This window comes from Armigeres subalbatus, unplaced genomic scaffold (genome assembly GCF_024139115.2).
Source record: "Armigeres subalbatus isolate Guangzhou_Male unplaced genomic scaffold, GZ_Asu_2 Contig1981, whole genome shotgun sequence".
Lineage (NCBI taxonomy): Eukaryota > Metazoa > Arthropoda > Insecta > Diptera > Culicidae > Armigeres > Armigeres subalbatus.
Window position 1 is genome coordinate 108,749 of NW_026942816.1, and position 22,730 is coordinate 131,478.

Sequence of the window (22,730 nt, forward strand, 5' to 3'; positions counted from 1 at the left end):
TTGAAAAGCTGTCCAAGTTCTAGTTGCAATGCAGAGCCATTGAAGAAGAAGAAGAAGAAGAGGATTTTTTTTATACTGATTGTAGAGGCCATCTTTATAGTTATTCATGGTATAACTGGCGTAAAACTCAATTTGATATAAAATAAAAAAAATACATTTAATTAAATTATCACTAAAAATATGTCTGTATGATATTATTCTATGCGCGTTGGTGTTGTAACAATATTTGAAAAAAATTCAATAATTAGCATCAAATCCGTAAATATGTTGTAAATATTGTTAATAGGTTTTTCGAAATATTGACTTTCTTTAAAGATTGTATGAATGACTCATAGAAATTTCCCTAAATGAACCTTAAACAATTAGTCAAATGTCACGTGAAGGCGCCGTAACGTAAACGAGCTGGCATCCCTGCGCGAAGAGTTTGTTTGTGATGGCGTCCCTGTTCAATCAATAGTGTCACGGCACATCCGGCTGTTCTGTTCACTCCTTTAAAAATGATGCGCCTCATCAAACACCGCGCCGATTGTCGGGTGATTGAAAGGAAAAAAAATGATGGGAGAGGTGCAAAAAAAAAAACAAAACACACACGTCTCGATCGTCACAGAATTTGTTTTGATTATTTTGCCATGGCTAATGATGTTGATATGATGCATCGTCGTGGTGCAGCAAACGGCTTCTAGTACAGGGGGCACCGCGCTGCCATTGGTAGACCCCTCGGTTGAATAAAATATTATTGAGAGCGTTGCCGAGACTGGCGAGAAGAATCGTTATTTTTCTTCGATTTTTAGTCTTGTGAATGTTTGTACAGAGCCACTAAAAGAGGCTTGTGGTATTTGTGACGTACTTTTGTCGCATATACGAGAGCAATGCAAGATGGTGTGAGGAATCCATGACTTTCAATTTGAAAGGGTTTTTAAATTGATAATTTATTTGATATTTTCCTGAATCCTCTACAGTTTTACCTATTGTAGAATTTCATAATTTTTAACAAAATTTCGTTCAAAAATTGTGACATTTTGAGTATTTTTATTCAACAGCAATATTGCCACATTTCTGCCCAGCAGGCCGTGACGCTGCGAAGTAGTTTGCTTGAATTTTTCCTGCTGGTTTCTTCCGATTCACGTACGGTGGTGTGCGTGTGTGACGCTTTTTCTGTGAGGTGGTGTGCGTTTTTTTGTTTCGTTTTGTGACACTGTGGTTGTGTGCTCTGCCGCGCTTTGCAGGCAAGAAGCGATGAAGCGTTATTTTTTCTTAATAAGAACGATTGTACTTTTATTATATGTGGTGTATCATCTCGGGGCAACCTCGCGTTTCTCGCTCTTGCCTATAGCTGCGACGCATTAATATTATTCTTTTGCTGGTCTTCTACTATACGGTGTGTACTTTTCGGGTAATAATATACAGAACCATATCTCGCAGGCAAGGCTTGCTTTGCTTGGCTCGTTGACTGGCAAAAACAGGAGGCCGCTTTCTATTATAAGAAAAGAGGAGCATCCATTGGTTAGTGCTGGCTTACGGTGGCCTACTACGGCTATTACGGCTACCTATATCGGAGTGTGTTTCGTTTTCGAGGGGTGTGGAAGTGGAAAGAAGAAAACACAAAACATTAGACCACAAAACGATTTTCCTGGCTATTATTCAATAATACAGAGACCGAAGTGTATTATAACCTCTTCCGTCGCGCTTCTAAATCAAACCGTGTGGTCACCCGTATCTCGGTCCCAAGTGGAGGTGGCAATGCTGAAGAGCTACCGCGCGCGCGATTCAAGTGCACGTGAAAGGAACGCCGTTCTATAATTTAATAGCACTGCCCGCGTAGTGTTATCTCTACCGAAATCCGCGTGCTTTTTACAAATGGTGCAATTATCATGTTTTATTTAAACCCATATAGAATAGTGAACCAACCCAGAATCGTTGCAGCTGGAAGCATGCTAATCGTTGCCAACTTCGTTTGATTGGTGTGGATTAAAGCGCGAAAAAAGTGTCTAGTCTTTTAACCCTCGTAAATGTTTCCTTAAGCACTACATAAGTGATGTGTATCGGTAGTTCGGAATGGCTTCTAAACGGTCGATAGTGAATATGAAGGTTTCTTCACGAATTGAAAATGTAAAGGGTGAAATACTATCGCCAGCCATGGCAGTCTCATTTTGGATTACGTCGCAGTTTGTTAGCTGGCAGCAGCAGCAATGCAATGGCGACATGCGAATGTGTGACCGGAAGTGCCCAGAACCCGTTTTCAGCTAGGAAAATAGGAGCACGGAGCATAGAAAAAAAACATCCTGATTCCAGCCATCCTACACCGAGCGACACATCACCCAAAACTCCGCTATAGGCCACCGAACCCGAAGAGAGTGAACGTGCGCGATTCCTGGAAATTTTCCAAAACACCGTTTCTTCACGCTCTCGTGTTATTTTTTTTGTGTGTTCGCACTGCCGTGCCCTTGCGTACATGGCGCCACGAAGAGAGAAGGGCGCCGGAAAATTTATCGATTGCGGGAAAATTTTCCGTCATCAACATCGTACTTTCGTGCACATATATTTTCAACCATAACAATATGGAATGAACGAACGGCTCCGGCAAAGCAGGAAGCGGAGCAGTGCCGATCAACATATGGATTTGTTTGAATGTTTTTGAAAATAGTCGAAATTTTAGTACATTTGTGTTCAAAATCCGTCACGATTCGCACGCGCGCTTCCACTGAAAATTGACAACATCGTAATCGTGGCGGCGGCGGATACTGCTAGAGTGTGCTTTCGGTTGCCGCGCGTTCACGTTTTCATCGTGCACAAAGTGCTTCTCTGGCTTGGGACAGCGTTGCCAGGTGGGGAATGAACTTGGAGAACAGCTTGTGTGTTGTTTTGTTTTAGGAATAAGGTGTTATCATTATTGTCAACAAAATTTGATTCAATCATAAATATTGCAGAAATTGAGCAAAAACAATTGACACGATTTGGGTTTAAAATACATTTGGCTCATTATTGGCAAAAACGTTTCGATTTTCGAAGGATTCTTCATTTTTAAGTTTTCTATGTTGTTTTAAACAACATAAGAAATGGTTTTAATGCTCTTCTGAACCAGCTTTAAAAAGTCTAAAGGTTTTTGATTTCTAACGAAATTCTTCTTGGATTCCGTTCGGAAGCCCGACAAAATCCGTTCTGAAGTCTGAAAGAACTCCTTTCAAAAGCGTAAAAAAATTGTTCGGAAAATCTAAAGAATTTTTGACGACAATTTCGATCGGATCCCCAAATGAGCTCCGTTCGTAAGTTTAGTCAAAATCTGTTTCCATTTTTCCGGTTTCCGAACGGAATTATTTGAGCTTCCAAACAGAATTCTTTCTGGCTTTCAAACGCTTTCGAACAGAATCCTTCTGGACTTTCGAATGGAATTATTATGGGTTTTGAAAGAAATTTAAGGTCACTCCCTACGGAATCCAAGTTTCAAAGTGCTCGCGTTTTCGGGGGGCACACCACTTGATACGGAGGTGGCGCACAACTGTCATTTTTATTTTTTCACGCATGCTGCGACGCAGCAAAGTTAAATCAACAAAAATGGCGGTTGTGCGCCGCCTCCGTGTCAAGTGGTGTGCCCCCGAAAACGCGAGCACTTTGAAACTTGGATTCCGTGAGGAGTGTCCTTAAGAAGGATTTCGTTTGGATTCCTAAAAAAAAAATTATATGGAAGCATTAAAGAGTTTCGTTTAAAAGCTCAATAGAATGCTATTCAGAAGCATAACAGAATTCCATTACATTACGACAAAAGGGATTCCGTTTGGAAGTTGAAAAGGATTCCTTTCGGGTGCTCAAAAGAATTTAATTCTGAAGCCCTAAACAGTTTCCATTTGGTGGCACAGACGGGATTCCTTTCGGAATAGGATATTCTCACTTGGTTTCCGAATCAAATGTTTTTGGGCTTTCGAATGAAATTCTTTTGGGCTCTCGAAAGTCCTTTTGAACCTCCGAGCGGAATCCCTTTAGGTTTTCTAATGGAATCCTTTTGGGCTTTTGAACACAATTCTTTTGAGCTTTTGATCAAAATCCTTTGAGGCTTCCCAGCAGAATCCATTTGAACTGGGCCTTGGGCTTACAAACAGAATTCTTTCGGAATTCCTAATGAAATCCTTCCTTTTGGAATCCCAAAATAAGCCTAAAGGCACTCCTTCAGAAAGCCCGAAAAAATTGTTTGGAAACTCGTTCGGGTTCCCAAACAAGCTTCGTTTGTAAGCCTAATGGAAGTCTGCTTCCATCTTTTGAGTTTTAGAATCATTTTGGGCTTTCTAATGGAATTCTTTTGAGCTTCTGAAAAGAATCCAAGAAGGAATCATAAAAGGATTCGGTTTGCAAGCCCAAAAAAATCCGTTCAGAAGCCTTAGAAGTTTCGCTTGGAAGTCCAAAATGGATTCTGTTCAAAAGCGTTAAAGAATTTTGTCGAAGGTTCAGAATACTGCTAAAAAGCCCAATAGGAACCAAAAGGGATCCCATATGGAACTTCAAAAGAATTCCTATCGGAAGCCAAAACAATTCCATTTGGAAGCTCAAAGGACTCCGTTCGGAGGTGAAAAGGGATTCCGTTCGGAAGCACAAAAGGATTTCTTCTTGGATTTCGAATGGATTATTTTCGGACTTTCGTACAAAATTCTTTTGAACCTCCTAACGGAATTCATTTACGTTTCCCAATGGAATCATTTTGATCTTTCATAAACAATTGTATTGAGCTTTCAAACAAAATTCATTAAGGCTTCCAAACGGAATCCTTTTGAACTTCCGAGTGGTACTTTTGAGGCTTCTGAACGAAGTTTTTTTTTTAATTCTCTACAAAACTCTTTTCAAATTCCTTTCAGAAGAACAAATCAAAATCCATTCAGAAGCACAGCATTCCTTTCGAAAAATATATTCAGAAACTCTAAATAATGTCGTTTGGAGGATAGACGAATCCAAGTAAAAATAAGAAGAAGACACACGATGGTATTAACTTTGACAGATCCTACAGCACAGCATAGGGAGATCGTTTGAAAATGCTTATAATAAATTCTAGACAAAATGTAATTATAATCTGATTGATGTACGGTACGGAAAAAGTTCTGAATTATAGAAACTTATCTCAATTTTTTGAATATTTTCCAAACATGTATACTCAATCCAGTTGAAACCCGAAATTGGGTGCTAGAGAAGTTGGATTATTCTCACAATCCGTACGTTGAACCTAACTTCGGAATTGGTGCGCTGAATAGCGCTTCGCGATATGAAAATAGCGCACCACTTCCGAAGTTAGGCTTAACGTACGGATTGTGAGAAAAATCCAACTTCGCTATCCCCCAATTCCGGTTTTCAACTGGATTGAGAATATCTATCATGCAGTTCGGAACTTTTTACGTACCATACATCAATCAGATTTTAATTAAATTTTGTCTAGAACTTATTATAAGCATTTTAAAATGATCTCCCTATGCTGTGCTGTAGGATCTGTTAAAGTTAACACCGTCGTGTGTCTTCTATTTTTACTTGGATACGTCTATATCCGAATGAGCTCTGTTCGTAAACCTGATAAAAGTTTGTTTCCATCTTTTGAGTTTCCGAACGGACTTATTTGAGATTCCAAACAGAGTTCTTATGAACTTTTGAAAGGAATTCTTCTGGGCTTTCGATTGGAATATTTTTGGGCTTTCTAAAGGAATCCAGAAAGAATTTCTTTTGGAATCCTAGAAAGATTATATTTGCAAGCTCAAAAGAATTCCGTTCAGAAGCCTTAAAAAGTCCCGAAGGATTCAATTCAGAATCCTTAAAGGGTTTCGTTCGAAAGCTCAATAGAATTCTGTTTAAAAGGCCAGCAAGATTTCATTACGAAGCCAAAAGAGATTTCGGTTTGAAATTCAAAAGGATTTTTTTCAAGGGCCTAAAAGAATTTCGTTCATGAACCGAATTCCATTTGGAAGCTCAAAAGAAAACATTTGTTCGTAAGCCCTAAAGGATTTCGTTCGGGTACCAAAATGATATCCTTCCATGAGCGGTTGGTTTTTTTTTCGGATTTCAGAGTTTCTTCTTTTGGTTATCAGTCCAGTTCTGAATTCTTTCTGGCTTCTAAACGAAATTCTGTTGGGCTCCCGAAACGAAAATTCATTTGAGCTTTCGATCGGAAACCCTCTTCCGGCTTCCAAATACAATTTTATATATCTTTCAAACGATAACCTTTTGAACTTCAGATCGCAACTGTTTAGGTATCTGAACGGATTGTTTTGGACTTTCAAACATAATCCTTTTGGGATTCCGAACAAATTTTCCGTCTTTTTGGTTTCGAAACGGAATTAGTTGAGCTTCCGAACGGAATTATTTTGACCTTCGAACCTCCGTTTTGGTCTTTTGAGCGAAATTCTTTTGGTCGATCTTTCTCTATTCCTCTAGTTTCTGACGATTATGCCAAATGACCGTAGGGCTCATTAAGAATAATAGTCATTTTTTCTAATGGCTTTCTTCTGCTTATTGAGCTTTCTTCATAATATGCATACTAGCTACATGATTTTAAACTTGCTTTAGTAGTAGAAATGAATATTTTGGCCAGTTTTATGTGCGAAGCGCGTTGCTGACACCTGCTGCTTGTCATTTGATGTAGCAGAATTACAATTTGTCAAGAGGCTCATTCTAGCGGAGCGACTAAAGTAAATTTCTGTCGTTAGGGGTCTATTACTAACACTCACTCCCTATACTAAGCGTAAACCGCTGTTACTTAATCATTTTCTGGTGATTCAACTATTTGGTTTTCTCTTGGCAATGAAGAATGGAGCATTATAGCCTATTCAGTTTACGCCATGTATCATAATAAATATCGTGTTAAAGTGGAGAAGTTTTATGCACTTTTGTACTTCGTGTATATTTGTTACTCAGTATAAGGAGTCCATTCAGTAGTGAAAACCGGGAATCGGATACGACCTGGAATAATGCAGGAAAAATCATTCAACCAAGTAACAAACATTACAACAATATTAGGATTCCATTCAAAAATATTCTCTTACTTTATATGTGGAAAAGGTGCCAAAAGGTTTCACATCAATACGTTTTGGTGACATTGATAATTAATTATAATTATCCAACCTAGTCAAGTGATGTGAATTACGAATTTCGACACTAATCAGTTCATCTGGCAGCGCTGCCCAGAGTCCGTCTTCGTGTTTGTGAAGCATTCGCCAGCGCCGTCCGTCCCCGAAGAGTACGTACGGTAAATATTTTTACGAAGGGAGGGAGAATCGCGCTTTTTCCGGTCCGGTTCGACCTGCGCTGGTGTGCGTACATACGCTAGCGCGCCGCCGTCGTCGCAACGAAGGAGCACACCGCGCTTGTTGGCTACGGGTCATTCGTGGTGACGACGTTTTGTGAAACCGCGGGTGGAGGAAAGGTTTCATATTTTTCCCATCAGCAGCGTTCTGGCTGGTGCTGTCCGTCGGTATATATTTTTGTGAAGCCGCCCAAACGACAAGTCGCAGCGTTTGTATGGTTGTTATGTGTGTGTGTGCTAGAGTAGAGAGAGAGCAAGCCTTCGTTCCTTGATTGCGAGCGGGCGCACGAAAGGTCATCGGAGAACGGTTCAGGGCTCTAGCCCTGCACTGAGCCAATTTTTGCGATAGATGCTATATGGTACGCATATACTTTTGCACTATTGGATTCACACATAACATCTATCACAGACTGAAAAAGTTAGAAACAAGTTATATGCAAAGCATATAATAAAACATTTTGAACACCATGTTTAAATTATGTGTGTTTTATATCAGTTTTATGCACAATTTCAGTACTAGAAGATTATTGGTTAATACCATAGAAAATAACATAGCACATTAGAGCAGTTATATGCAAACCTAATAAGTTTCATAGGATCTCCTTAAGCTATTGATTTGAATACTATATAGTTATTGTGGTGTGTAATATGGTTATCCATAGTAAGACAAATTAAATAATTCTAAAAACATTTATTAGTTTGAAATATAATTTTTCATTTTTGTATTAGGTTTTTATTTGTATTTTGTACATTGTATTTTGCAATATACACAAGGTATACATCAGGTTCCGGACAAATGAATGGAAATCATCTTGCAGCGGTTGAAAAACGTTGGACAATTCATTTTCTGCAAAAAATTACAATAATGTTTTGAGGAAACAATTTATTTTAATAAATATGATAATGCTTACCATCTTGGTTATTCACGCCGGTTGCTGAGATGCTTGCTGCTGCGCTTGTTGTTGCCCATATTCTGGTTATTGTCACGATTATGCCAGCCACCATTTTTTATCTTTTCTTGGCCTTTGAAATTATCCTCCATTTGGCCATCGCCCTTACCGGATTCACGATCCTTTCATGTTACTGATGTCAACCACTTTGGCTACCCTGGATGTTGTTCCGGTTGCGCATCGGCATGTTTCCGCGGTGCAAGTTACCACAATCGCCTCCGCTGCGGTTGCCGTCAAAATTGTTTAACTGATACTGGCCAGCTTCCTGCTGTTGCTGGTTTACTGCACACCCAAATCCGCTGTTGGGGTCTTGCGGGAAAGCAAATTGCTCGGCCTCGTTGGGCAAGATCCACTGGTTCTCGCACCGCTTCCGGCTCCACCAGCTTCACTTCTAATCATATTTCCTAGATTTTTCATTCCCCTCAGATTCCGCTGAACGAAGGGCATAACACTGACCGATCTATTTTTAATTGTTGAATAAAAACTATACCACAGATAACAGATATTTAAGCTAGAACAAATTTTATTGAAAATCCTGTGTAAACTTTTAAATTGATATACGTTGGCCCACTACTGCCATCTACTCAACTGATTGCGGCAGTACATACGGACGCAGCTGATTAACAACCGTCGAACGCAGTCAATGGATTTGACAGCCGCATTCGGGCTGCGTTTTCAATAACAATGATCCTTGCGCCATCTCCAATCGATTGCTAAACAAAAAAAATTTGAACTAACGGTTGCCGATGTTTACACACGTTTCGGATGCCAGCCTCAATATCTGTTATCTGTGACTATACTAACCAAATGCAAGAAAAAAAATTGTGGCTGATTTTCCAACTAAACTATCTTTGTAAAAATTTTGACAACATGTGTAAGTCGATACAAGATGCGCGCATATAACATTGAAATGACGGTTTATCTAAGCTATGTGCAAACTATATATCTATTATTACAAAATAACACGTAACAGCAATATGAACTAATCATTGTTTTTCTTAAATGGTCTACACATAATGTGTATAGGGATCCCTATAAAGCGAATGTGGTGAACAAATGGTACATCTTAAATGACTAATCTGATGAAATTTCCTCATAGATTTATTTGAGTGTGTGTGTTCGATGCTGGTCGAGCGGCGCGCCGCCGCTGCGCTGGAATGGAATGAGTGAGGCTGATGCCATACTGGGAGAGAAGAGAAGCGATTAGAAGAGTTGAGAGGGAAGCGAAGCGTCCGCGTGAAAGCTAAATCAATGAGCGATATATGTAATTCGCTTATACCTGTCATAGTGGAAGCGATGAGAAGAGGCGAGAAGCGGTAGCCAAAGAGGCGAAGCAGTTCGTAGAGTGCTTTGCCGCGCGAGATCGCAAAGGATCACTTCTGTATGATTGTTGATTTGAGTTTACCCTCGTTCGCAGTTGTGTAAAATGGCGGTGGGTGAAAAGTATTGCGGGAGAGGAAAGCAATATTGTATATTTTGTTAATTTGGTTAATGAAAACATTAAAATATGTATGGTTTTAGCTACATGTATATGAGTATTTCAAAGTAGCGGTACTCATTAAAATTGGGAATATTCTGGTGCAGTCCATACATTTAGAAACACTTTGAAACAAAAAACACATATTTTGCTGTTACCACAGACAAATGGATGTTGAACTTGTTATTTTAATATCGTTCCCGTGTTTAGGATTAGTTTCAAATGATAGATTTTTCACGCATCTGTAATGCGCGTTTGAATCGAATGAAATTGTTGTGTTCAATCGCTTTGATATTTGATTTTACACTGGAGTCGGTTTTTACGCGGGAGATACGTACCGTGTATCTTGAAAAGCCCTTCAACTTCAACGAAAATCGGGTTTGCGCAATTTTTGCTTATGTCCGCATATTAAAACTTCGGGAACAATCCGATAGATAAGGAAAATGTTGTCCGCCGTTTTTCAAAAAGGTTGCCGAGACAAAACGATTTTTGTGGAAGTTGTTTTCATGATGTTCGTATCTCCCGAGAAATCAACTTCAGTGTAGAGAAATGTTGTAAGAAGAACATCCATAAATTACGTAACGCTTGAAGGGGGAGGGGTGTTGTCGGCGAAGTGTGACGATCCATGCAAAATTTTCAGATGTTTCATACAAAAGGGGGGGGGGGTCGTGTTGAAAATTTCCCGTACGTAATTAATGGATCTTCCATAGGAGCAAACGTAAAATAGGAATAAAACATGGCCCGAAATGTTTTACCATAGCTACGCCCTACATCTGTTTGTATGTGGTGATAATCTATCGTTCACATCATAAAATCGGTTTTCAATTGCGACATTCTATAAATCTCCCCAACACTTTTCTCTTTGTGCTAAATATGCAGAAGCAAAATATTCTACATCTAAGGAAATCCATGTTTTTACAATGGTATTTGTTGCGAGATCAACACTCCGAAAAACGCTTTCAGTATGTCATAGCTCGCTTTGAACGCCGCTTCACTTCGCTTTGCTTATCACCAACCTCTTCGCTTCGCTTCTCTTCGCTCCCAGTATGTCATCAGCCTGAGCGAGCAAGGGGGAGAGCGTGCTCTTCTTTTCGCAAACGACGATTTTTTTCTGGCCTCGTTTTCTCGCTGGCAACGCGCAAAAGAAGGGAAATTTTTCGTTCGCGTTCGAAAGAAGAGTTGGTAATAATGCTTTGGCGAGCAACACACGTGAGTCGCGTATAGCCGGGTTTGGTGCGCCATCATCGCCAGTGGAAGAAAATAAGACGGAGATATCGACTTTTTGCTTGTCGTTCGTTTGCCATACGTTAATCCTGGCGCTGTGAAGCTTCTGGGAGCCGTTCGTTATTCGCATTATAAATATAATTTGTGTGCCATATATACATATGAATGTGGAATACGGTGGGAAAAATATAGGAAGATGTGCAACTATTTACGTATTTAACATGATATTTATATTTTGGTGTTTCTTCTAAATTCTTGGTACCCTGAAGGGAAAGGAATTGAGTATCATACACATATACGATTGTTTGTGTAGTTGTTTTGATTGGCTCGAGTGGTGCCTTTCTGGCAAAGTGAAGTGAAGGAAATCGGAAGAAGAAGAAACTGGAAGACGAAGAAGTACGTGCTTCCATCAGCCGGAGGAATAAAGTGGAATTAAATTAGGCGGAAGTGTGGTGATAAAAGAAGAAACAAAAAGGAATAAAGCAAAAGTGCAAAACCGAAGGCGAATAATAAATCGCCGAAGAAAAGGAAAAAACGTGAACGGCAGCAGGAGTTGGTCCGGACAAAGTTTACGCAACCATCATGTCGGAGCACCATCGAGGTGCTTGGGGAACCCGGGAGGACGCTGTCTGGTGGCCCGGGGGCATTTCATCGTCGGACCAGCAAACGATCCAACACCATCAGCATCTACTTAATCAACACCACCAGCAGCAGTTGGCCCAACAGCAGGCCCAGCTCCAACACCAGGTCGTACAGCAACAGCAGCAGCAGCAGCAACAACAACAACAACAGCAGGCCCACAGTAATGACAATGCCCGAAGCAATAGTACAACGTCGACGTCCGCCACCCAGCAACTGTTTTCCTACAAAATGGCCAACAGCTTTCAGAACCCGGTTACGACCATATCGGGCGTAACGGTGTCCACCTCCAATTCCCCGTACGATTACCGTCTCGGAATGAGCACAGCAGGCGTCGTGTCACGACCCGGCGATCCACCGACCATGGCCAGTACGGCGCCGACGACCCAGTGGTGGTACCCCGGTGGACAGAACGCCCTCGACAACTCCCTGCAGCAACAGCAACAACAACAGCAGCAGCAGCAACAGCAACAACAGCAGCAGCAGCAGCAACAACAACAGCAACATCAGGTACAACAACAGCAGCAGACGCAGCAGCAGCAGCAGCAACCGCAACAAGCCCGCAATCAACAGACCTCCCAATCGGTATGTACCCCTACACCTCCCAGTCCCGCGGTCCCGCGAGTTGTTATCGCAATTCAATTGCTTAGGAAGCCGGTGCACGAATTTTTGGCGCGCATTTTTCTCCCCCATCATTTTATGTGCGAGATTTTGTGATTGTGAAATGCGTTGCTGCTGCACACGCTTTGTTACACGGCGGCGACGAGTCCGGCGCGTAAACATCATCATCGCACACATGTTGTATTCGAAAGCATCCAAGCAACCGGTACAGCAAATCAGATACAGCAAAAAAAAAATAAGAGCTGAAGATGAACAACAGCGCCTGTACATAAAAAGCACCGTTAATTTGTGTTTGGGAGTGGGAGGTGGGGGTTGAGCTGTGGGGCTGTTGATGACAGTTTGTTTTGATGTTGCTGCCCTGTGCGCTTCCTATACTAACAACACTGATCGAAAGTCGTAGCTTTTTTTTCCTTCCTAATATACCTACCACGTTGCGCTAGTTCTAAGTAGTTGTTAGTCGATGCTGCTAAAAAAATCGGTAGTGGTAGTGGTAGTAGTAGTAGCAGTAGTAGTAGATGCTCTCGAACATTATTAGTAGGTGGAATCGATTTTAATCGATTGGTAATTGGTAATGGTTCTGAATATTTCGGGCGTTTTTCCATTGCAGCCGGGAGGGACTGATGGGATTGTATTTCCAATCGGACGCAGGTGGGTAGCTGCTTGGCTGTTTTCAAACATGAATGCAAATTGCTCGTATCTTGGTTTCCGTCGCTGTTTTTGTTCGTCAAAGGGGGGTAGCGGGAGTAGGATTGTTTTGCTTTTTTTTCGGCTGTGCTTGTTCATAATGCTGATCTAAATGGAATCGGAATATGCAGATATATATAGGGGTCCGCTTTCTAATTGTTGTTGTGGAACGAGGGTGTGCTCATTGTTGACGGAATGAATTAATGAAGGGACGTGACGTTTCGAACACCGGCAGAATCCGGGATTTGATTAAGGATAGAGAAAATTATTTTATGGAATTAGATACCACCTCTTAAACATTCTCTCAACCTAGTTTTAGTACGTTCTCATTATTTATGTTTTCCATTTATTATTTTTGATCTGACTTTTCATTAAATGAGGCAGTAATATCTTATTTAATTCCACCCCATCACAGCAACTTTGAGATACGTATTTCGACCTTAACAGTAAGTTCGTCTTCAGTGTCTCGTACAGTCGAAATACATATCTGTCGTGCTAGAGCGATGGGACTAATTGCGATGGTGAACGGCTTTTTGGGCCAACGGCTGTATTACAGAAAGCTCGCCGAAGAGAAACTGTAGTCATCCCCTAAAAGGGTCTGATACCTCTCAATGTATCCGGTACTGAACTAGATTTGTTTGGGATGCTGCTGCAACCTATCAAGAAATGTCCCTAAATTCTGTCTTGCTCAAAAGGTCCGACCAGATAGCATCTCTTTCGTCGGTTTTGATTCAACTTCGCGAGTACCGCGTTTCAAGTCCTGATGAGATCAGAAGGTCAAGCTGATACAAATCCCAGCACGTTTGTTGGAGTTACGAGTTACGCGCAGCACGTTTGTTGGAGTTACCAACACAGAGTTCGTACTTACACCTTAATTTCAAGGTCTTCGACCCAGAAATCGATGCACACCATTTCAACTCTCCTGAAGACTACGACGTACGTGGTCTAGTGATTACTGTTTTTGTCTTAAAAGCAGAAGGTCGTGGACTCAATCCTAAGCTCATTTCTACAAAAAAAGGTGGCATGAACTACATAACTTTCCTTGGTGAATCCATGATCTATGCTGCAGTTTATCCACCTTCCCTAATAAACAAAACTTCCTCTCCTTTCATGCTGAATCTGGCTGAAGAATTTTGTTTTGATACTTTCAGAATCTGGTTCGTATTCCTGCATAATCTTCCTGAGATTCCTCGTGTAAAATTTGGTTAAAACTTTTGCAGAATCCGTTTAGGATTCCTACAGAATTTGGTTAAAATTCTCGTAGAATCTGATTCGATTGTTGCAGAACATGGTACATATTTTTGCAGAATCTGGTTGCGGAATTTGGTTCAGATTCCTACATTGCAGAATCTGGTTCAGATTCTTGCAGAATCTAGTTAAGATTATTTTAAAATCTGGTTCAGATTCTTGATCCAGATTTGGTTCAGAGTTTGACGGAATCTGGTTCAGTTTCTTGTGAAATCGGGTTAGGATTTTTTCGAAATCCGGTTCGAAATCAATGCAAATTCTTGCTCGTTCAAATTCTTTCGGTACAGATTTATGCAAAATATGTTTTAGAGTCTTGCAAAATTTCAAATTCTTGCAGCATCCGTTTCAAATTCTTGCGAAATTTGTCGGCACTCTTTCAATATTATTTAGAAATAAATTGTTCGAAATTTGCTCGGAGTTTGTTCGGCTTTTTTCAGAATCTACTCTCTCTATTTTTCAAAATTTGCTCGGAAAACTATTCAACGTTTCATTGAGAAATTTATGTTTGGAATTTTCTCGACAATTTGTTCTGCATACCCTTTGGAAATTCCACGGCAAATTCTTCAAATTTTTTTTTGTCAAACTCCTCGTAATTTGCTCGGAAACTTTTTGGAAATTTCTTCGGTGAATTCTAACGATTTTTTTTCGTCAAACTGTTCAAAATTTCCACAACAAATCTTTCGGAATTTCCACAAAGATTTCTTCGAAATTCCCTCAGATACTTTTTCTGAATTTTGTCTTTTAACCCTTTAAAACTTCCTCGGCAAAACATATTTGTGTAAATAAATTGTTCGAAATTGCATCGACAAATTTTTAAAAATAGGCTCGGTAAACTATTCGAAATTTCTTCGGTAAATTCTTTGAAATTTTCTCGGCAAGTTCTTCGGAATCTCCCTAAATTTTTTGTAATTTGCTTGGTAATTTTTTGGACTATTTCTCGGTTCACTTTTTGGCATTTCCTCGACAAATACTTTGAAATTTCCTTGGCAAATCTTTCGGAAGTTCCTCGATAAATACTTTGAAATTTTTTCGGCTCATTCTTCCAAATTTTCTCGACAATTTCTTCGTAACTTGCTCGGAAAAGTATTCAAAATTTACTCGGCAAATTCTTAGGAATATTTTCGGCAAATTAGAATTTCCTCGACAATTTTTTCAAAATTTCCTCGGCATATCCTTCGAAAAACTCTTTAACGTTCTAGGCAAATTTAAAGGGAATCTCTTCTCCAAACTCCACGCTTTCAAATTCACTCACTCTTCGAAATTTCCTCGGCATTTTTTTTTTATTTGTTCGGAAAACTGTTTCCCCAGCAAACTTTTCGGAAATTCCTCGAAAAATTCTTCAAAATTTTTTTGGCATTTTTTCGTAATTTCCGCGGGAAACTTTCCACAGTTTTCCCTGCACATTCTGCGAAATTTGCTATTTACAATTTCCTTGGCAAATGCTTGAAGATTTTCTCGGCAAACTCTTCAGAATGTCCTCGACAAATCATAATTTCGCCGGCAAATTCTTCAAACTTTCCTGGACTTTTTTTCCCAAAATTTTCTATGCAAATCATACGAAAATTCTTCAAGATATCTTGGGCAAATTTGATTTCCCTGGTCAATTCTTCGAAGTTTGCTCTGCAAATTCTTTGTAATTTATTCGGCAATATATTAGAAAATCCTCTTTAAATTCTTCAGATTATTCTCGGGGAAATATTCTAAATTTCTCGACAAATTGTTCGGAAATTCCAAAAGATTTTTTCAAAATTTAGTAAATTTCTTTCTCTTCGAAATTTCCTCGACTTATCTTTCAGAATTTAGCTGGAAAATTTTTTGAATCCTCGGAAAATTCTTTAAAAAATCCTGGGCATTTATTTTTTTCTTCAAAATTTTGGTCTGGTCAATTCTTTGGAGTTTGTTCTGCAAGTTCTTCGACATTTCCTCTGTAAATTCTTCGAAATTTATTCAGCGAATTCGTTAGAATATTCTCGGCGAATTCTTCGAAATTCCTCGGCTCGGAGTTTCCTCGAAAAATTGTTCGAATCGTTCGAAATTTTTTTTTTGAAATTTAGTCGGCAAATTCTTTGGAAGTTCCTCGGTATTTTTTCAATTCCCTTTCCTTTTTTTGGAATCAACTAGTTATTCAGAATTTCCTCTGCCAATTCGGCAAATTCTTCGAAGTTTCCTCGGAAAACTCTTTGAAACTTCGTCCGAAAATTTTTTGGGATTACTTTGGAAATATCCTTTCAAAATTCTTTGGAATTTCCCCCGGAGATTCTTCGAATTGGCTCGGGAAATTATTTTAAAGGTACTCAAGAAATTCATCGCAATTTTCTCGGTATATTTTAGAAATTCCTCGGGAAATTCTTCGGAATTTCTTTAGCATATTCTTAAAAATTTCTTTGGCAAATTCCCTGCAATTTACTTACAAAATTATTTCACATTTTGTTAGGAAATGCTTTCATACTTTCTCCGAAACAACTACAGTGTCAACCCGATTTTGGCACTCCCCGATTTTGTCTACCCCCGATTTTATCACCTTTTCGACCCGATTTTATCACGTTTTCGACCCGATTTTGTCACCCCAAAAAAATTTGAAAATTTTAGTCGTTCTTTTTATTTCCGCAAATAATACCGCAAACAACATTGATTTTCATTAAATAACTTTCACCGCTTGTAGTTTATAATAAATGACTTCTGGGTACCTGTGAAGAATTCGGTAAGCATTTTCGACAAAAAATAACGGGTACCGTCCACGCATTTTGCCTTTCCAAGGCATAAAATGGTTCAAATTTGTGAAATAAATTCAAAAATTGGAAATATTTTTTTCCGATTTTGTCACATACCCTGTTTTATCACCCCAAAATTCACCATGGGGGTGATAAAATCGGGATATTACTGTATACGGAATTTTCTCGGAAAATTCTTTCAAATTCCTTCAGAAAAAAAAATTCGGGTTTGTTTTCGAGAAATTCTTCGAAATTTTCGCGGTGGAATATTCTTTGGATCTTTTACATTGAATATTCACGCGAGATTTTCGAGAATTTTCATGGCACTTTTTTCAAAATTTACATTTGGGTTTTTGGGTTTACTACGGAGTTTTAAACCTATTTTTGCCTTTCTCGAACAACAAAGTTGTACCGAAAGGCTATAGGATCACTCGAAAAATGATCTTTTGATAGAAGGCCCGGAGACCCATTCCATAGTGTTATATACCAATCGACTCAGCTCGACGAAGCGAGGTGATGTCTGTATGTGGGTGTATGTGTACAAATTTTGTAAACACACTTTTTGGAACTTAACATTACCCGATTTACTCGCAACAAGTTGCTTTCGACGGGTCTCACCATTGTTTGCTATTGAAAATTGGCCCAATCGAACGTTGCATTTCAGAATTATTGAAAAATCATTGTTGTTTTCCAAGGGTCTCCCATTGTTTTTTTAAGGTCCCCCATTGTTATGATTCACGTGTGACTCAACGCCATCTGAACAACCTAATTAGAATTAGACTACAGTGTATCGATGTCAGTTCGAGTATGTAGAATCCAAACTGGCGGCTTCCTACTTTGGTCCCACCATGAGTCCGGAGTCGCCAACTGTTCTTATCAATCTTGATCAGTACTGGTAGTTTTCGTGATCGTCATGTGAAAACGAAAACAGGTGCCTTTTTAATTTTCAAGAGACCGAATGAAAATGTAGCAGGCTCCCGGTCACCTGTCACATTACAAGCGGGCTTGACGGGAATATTGCTTTGTTTTGAAATCTAAATTTCTCAATAGTTTTAACAGATCTGTGCAAATAACGATGACTAGTCGAGAAAATGATTATATTGTTCCTGATTCTTCTAACATTATTGAAGAAGAAACAGCTTGTTTACAATAGTTTGATGCGCTTTCATGAAATAAAAATCCGTGAAAATTTCGCGGAATTCCTATCATTGTTTAAGTTTTCTATGAAAGCGGGATAGAATAAAATGTAAATATCGCATAACCTCTCTCAATGAAAAGGAAAATCTCAGTACTGCTCTAGATTCAAATTAATGCTATTGCAGGCCTCGAAACCCTTCAATTGACTTTAAAATTGATTTATAAACCATTAAATTATTTTTGCTTTACCAATCAAAACATTATGCGGGATAAATTATTTATTTTTTTCTAGTAATCAAAGTAGCGATAGATTAAAAACAACAGTATTAAAATTTTGCATTGAATGTGTTTGTCGCGGATTTCGCGGATTGAAATTTGGTCATTTTGTAACACCCCGCACATATGATGCCATTTGTCAGCTATTGCGTCGAGAATGGCTAGTTTGATGTCAGCACCTGGTACATCCAGTTTTCATTTCATCGAACTTCTTCCGCGTTTTGCAAGCCGGTCAGATTCTTCTTTCTCTTGCGGAATCGGAGAATATGACTGTTGGGGTGACACTTTTGTTGAAACCTTTGCTTTAGCTTGATGACCGTTCATTTCGTAGTTGCTACTCCGTGATTGACCGTTCTTGATCGTATTTGCATAGGGAACCAACGGATGGAAGCATGGGATTTGCTCTCCAACCTTAATGTGCACAGTCCTCTAGTATTTTTGAATGGGGACTGGCCATGTCCTCACGGTGTCTCATCCGGGATGGGAAGGAATTGATGATGCAATTATTCGCCCACTGCAAGCCAAGAACACCTCTGCACTCGCTACGAGTTCATGCGGAATTTTAATGGAATCTGGGGGTTGGGTTCAATGGCAGAGGTTCGCCTTGGTTAACGGGGTGCCTATGTAATAATAATTATAAGGATGCTTATATTCTAATTGGATGCCGAAACTAGCTTTTTCGCGCATTTCGAATTCTAACAGTTACCTGCTAGAACTAGTCAAGTTACATAGGATAGAGAGTGGGAACGGTTTGAAAATCCATTTCCAGTTCTAGCGATTGCTAGAACATGAGGAATAATATGGAAAGATACAAATTAGGAGGAATGGAACGGGCCTGGGATTGAACCCACGACCTCCTGCGTATGAGACAGAACCATATGACCGCCAAGCCCGTTATACTATTGGTGAAATCTTTGATTGTGAGGTAAACAGCTGCTGCCTCGGGGCCCTCCTTAGTCGTGCGGTAGGACGCGCGGCTACAAAGCAAGATCATGCTTTGAGAAACAAGATCACAGCTAGTACGGATCCCTGCAGTACTTCTGTTGTTTCTGCATATATTTTTGATTTTGTGTTTCCGATGATAACTTGGAATGTTCGTTTATCCGTTTTTCGTTCCCACTATTTTCCATTTCGACAGTGTATTAAGCACTGCTGGTTGCCAAACTGTGTTATATGCTTTAGAGAGATCGAAGGCAACGATCTCAACACGCAGACCATTACGGAAGGCATCGTCAATAACTTGTCCTAGAGAGGCTAGGTATGATCCAGTACCAAGCCCTTTTTAAAATCTGTGCTGTCGGTACTCGAAAGCTTGTTTTTCTTCGAGGATGGACATCTCGAAGAAATTCATGTACGGTGTCCGCCAGTGCTTGGGGCCCTCCTTAGCCGTGCGGTAAGACGCGCGGCTACAAAGCAAGACCATGCTGAGGGTGGCTGGGTTCGATTCCCGGTGCCGGTCTAGGCAATTTTCGGATTGGAAATTGTCTCGACTTCCCTGGGCATAAAAGTATCATCGTGTTAGCCTCATGATATACGAATGCAAAAATGGTAACCTGGCTTAGAAACCTCGCAGTTAATAACTGTGGAAGTGCTCAATGAACACTAAGCTGCGAGACGGCTCTGTCCCAGTGTGGGAATGTAATGCCAATAAGAAGAAGAAGAAGAAGTCCGCCAGTGCTTCTGTGAAGAACATCAGCAGGAATTCCGCCTTGAAATTACGAACGAATTTCCGGAAGGTTTTCCGCTGGAATGCACCAAAGAATTTCACTGCGAACGATTTTTTGAAGGGACTCCCGGAGACATTTGCGCAAGAATTCTCGCTTAACTTTTCAAAAGGACCTAAGTAACATTTTTTTCATGAATTAATTTGAATAGCGCAATCAACAGAACAACATGAAAGCTATTGATTGCAGTATTCAAATTAATTCATGAAAAAAAATGTTACTTAGGTCCTTTTGAAAAGTTAAGCAAGAATTCATGTATTAGTTTTTGCGGAATTTCTGGGGAAACTTTGGCAGAAAGTTCCGTCTTAAAGTTTTGAAAGAATACCCGTAAGGTCAGGGATTTAACGAAATATTTCATCAAATATTCTAATAAGAAAAATTTACGCAGAAAATGCTTGAGGTATTTATGCAGTGTAGTTCCAAGAGCAGCTAGATTTCCGCACAAATTTCTAGTGAAAATTTCTCAAAAGTTCCCAAAGGATGCACCACACGAATTCGGGAAATAAATGAAGAATCCGTGATACATGTATCCCGATTTTATCACCCACTGGTAAATTTTGGGTTGAAATCATTTATAAAAAACCACAGGTGGTGAAAGTTATTCCATAAAAATCATTGTTTGCGATATCATTTACAAAAATGAAAAGAAATTTTCATTTTTTTCTGGGGTGACTAAATCCGGTCGAAAACGTGATAAAATCGGGGGTAGACAAAATCGAGGAGTGACAAAATCTAAGCTAAGATCCCAATGCCAAAATTCATTTAAACGTGGTAAAAAATAATGTTTTCAAGGTTGTCTAGGATTTCGCGATTTTTGCGGATTTGGATAGAGATTTTAGGGTTTTGCGCGGATTTGGCACAGATTTAGTTTTAGGAAAAAATAATAAATAAAATGCTAGATCTAAGGACGTTTATTTAGAAATTAGTTGTATGTCTATCTAGATGGGCTTTGTATGTCTATCTAGATGAATTTTCATATCGTTCTATTCGGAAACTCGCAAGCAATTTGCAGAACTGTTTGATCGACTATTGTTACGTTCCACTTTTGAAAATTAAAATTGTTCTGACAAGTGGAAATCTTTGAATCTTAAGCAGGGATGGAATCCAAAAGAGAATGAGAAAATGTCTCACTTATCATCTCTGTATACATTTACGATATGTAGCATACCGTGAGAGACTTTTTTTTCGCAAGCTTTCATGATAAAGAAGTGATTTGGGAGCTCCAAACGCAGAGGGAACTGGTCCTGATGATGCAGTTTAACTTGCTTTATACAGCTGAGCAAAAAAAATCTATCACTTGTCGGTGGGAGCTGCCTATCCGATTTTGTTTTTTCGCATTTGTATACAAGTTTGATAAACTTGCTATCATGGCTTGTAATAATTCGAAACAGTTTTTGCCTCTCCTTTATCGGTGTTCGTTATCTAATGAGAGCAATTTCTGCAAAACCTGATCCTAAGCCGTAAGAAAGACAATCTTTCCTTGAGAACGGTCCTCCGGTGTCTAATGCAGTAGCATTTGTATTGGCAATTTTCAATCGAAGTTTATTAACAAACTTTCTAGTACATATCAGCTATCAGCCATGGCACGAATGCGAGAGTTTCAAAAAGAAACGTCATTTATCTTCAAGCCTATATAACTACCGGGAATAAAACTCAATTTCGTACCGTCCTCGTCGGCCCCTGCGTAATTCAAATTTATTGAATTCCGCCTCGTTGAACAATTCAGCTAGTTACACACTTTTCACGGTTTTCTAGAAAACCTCGGACTCCCGTTTCCCTGCTCCCATCACCCAACCCCCTTCCAATTATGCGACCCTCACATCGACCGATGCCTAATGAACCATGTAAAAGTCGTTAATTACGTTACAGTGCCCCCCTGCTGCCCCCGCTTGCCTCCGTTCTCTATGGCTCCGCTGCTGACTCCGACGGATCCGCTCGCCACCGTCACTCACTGCATCGCAAAAGACACGACCGTGGACCACCACGGTACCCAGATGGGGCCTCCATCTCCGTCGTCCAACGCTGCCGCTGTTGTGCACACATTTCACATGCTTGGATTGCGCGCCGGGCCGTGTGTGTTGGTGGCCCTGGCCTATTGCCCATTTGAGCGAGAGCGCACCCTGCATGGAGATGGAACACCCGACCGACAATGTGACTGGGCCCTCACCGGGCAGGCATGTCTGGTCCGGGTCGACCCGCGACCGCTCGATTGACGCTGGCTTACCGGGCGCAATGATAATGACTGGTATCCATTCCGGGGGGAAATGGTGCGTCATCATCAGTTTTAGATCCCGAGAGATTTTTTTTTAGGAAATTTTAGAAAAACGCAGAATCATTGCACATGTGTGTCATTTAACTCAACAGGCTTTGGAGCTCGTTTAAAATGCGGATATTTTATTTTTTTCCAAATGCATCAACGTAGTTTTATTAGTTTATAACGTTAGCTAATTTGATACGCTGGAGTTTCCAGTTAGCCATGTGGTCAAAGTTATGATAAGCATTGGCAATCCGAAGACGGATGAAAGAAAAAATATTTTTTCATCTTGCTGATCTGACATTGCTGTTCTGTGACGTTATTGCGCTCATTTGATCGTGAATGACGTACTCTGGAACCAACTTGCAGTTCATTTCTTGGAAACATATTTTCGATGCTTGAACTACGGATAGATCAGCGGAGTGGTAAACCAAAGGCTAATTAGGCCCACATAATTGCCTTTTCCGCTATTTAAAGAAGCAAAAACAATTATCACGTAGAGTTTAAATCAATTAAAG

The 22,730-nt window shown here is 39.9% G+C and overlaps 1 protein-coding gene across 14 annotated transcripts in view; it reads left to right on the forward strand.

Moving 5' to 3' along the window:
• The first annotated feature begins 1,232 nt into the window (after window positions 1-1,232).
• LOC134203586 (high mobility group protein DSP1-like) overlaps window positions 1,233-22,730 on the forward strand; it is a 154,062-nt gene continuing 132,564 nt past the window's right edge. For 2 of the 14 annotated variants that reach the window (XM_062678451.1, XM_062678461.1), the window contains exons 1-2: window positions 1,579-1,860; window positions 11,188-12,142. In XM_062678451.1, the coding sequence (XP_062534435.1) occupies window positions 11,501-12,142 (642 nt within the window). In that variant the 5' untranslated portion in view covers window positions 1,579-1,860; window positions 11,188-11,500. The other 12 variants (XM_062678452.1, XM_062678454.1, XM_062678453.1 and 9 more) reach the window with 12 other exon arrangements.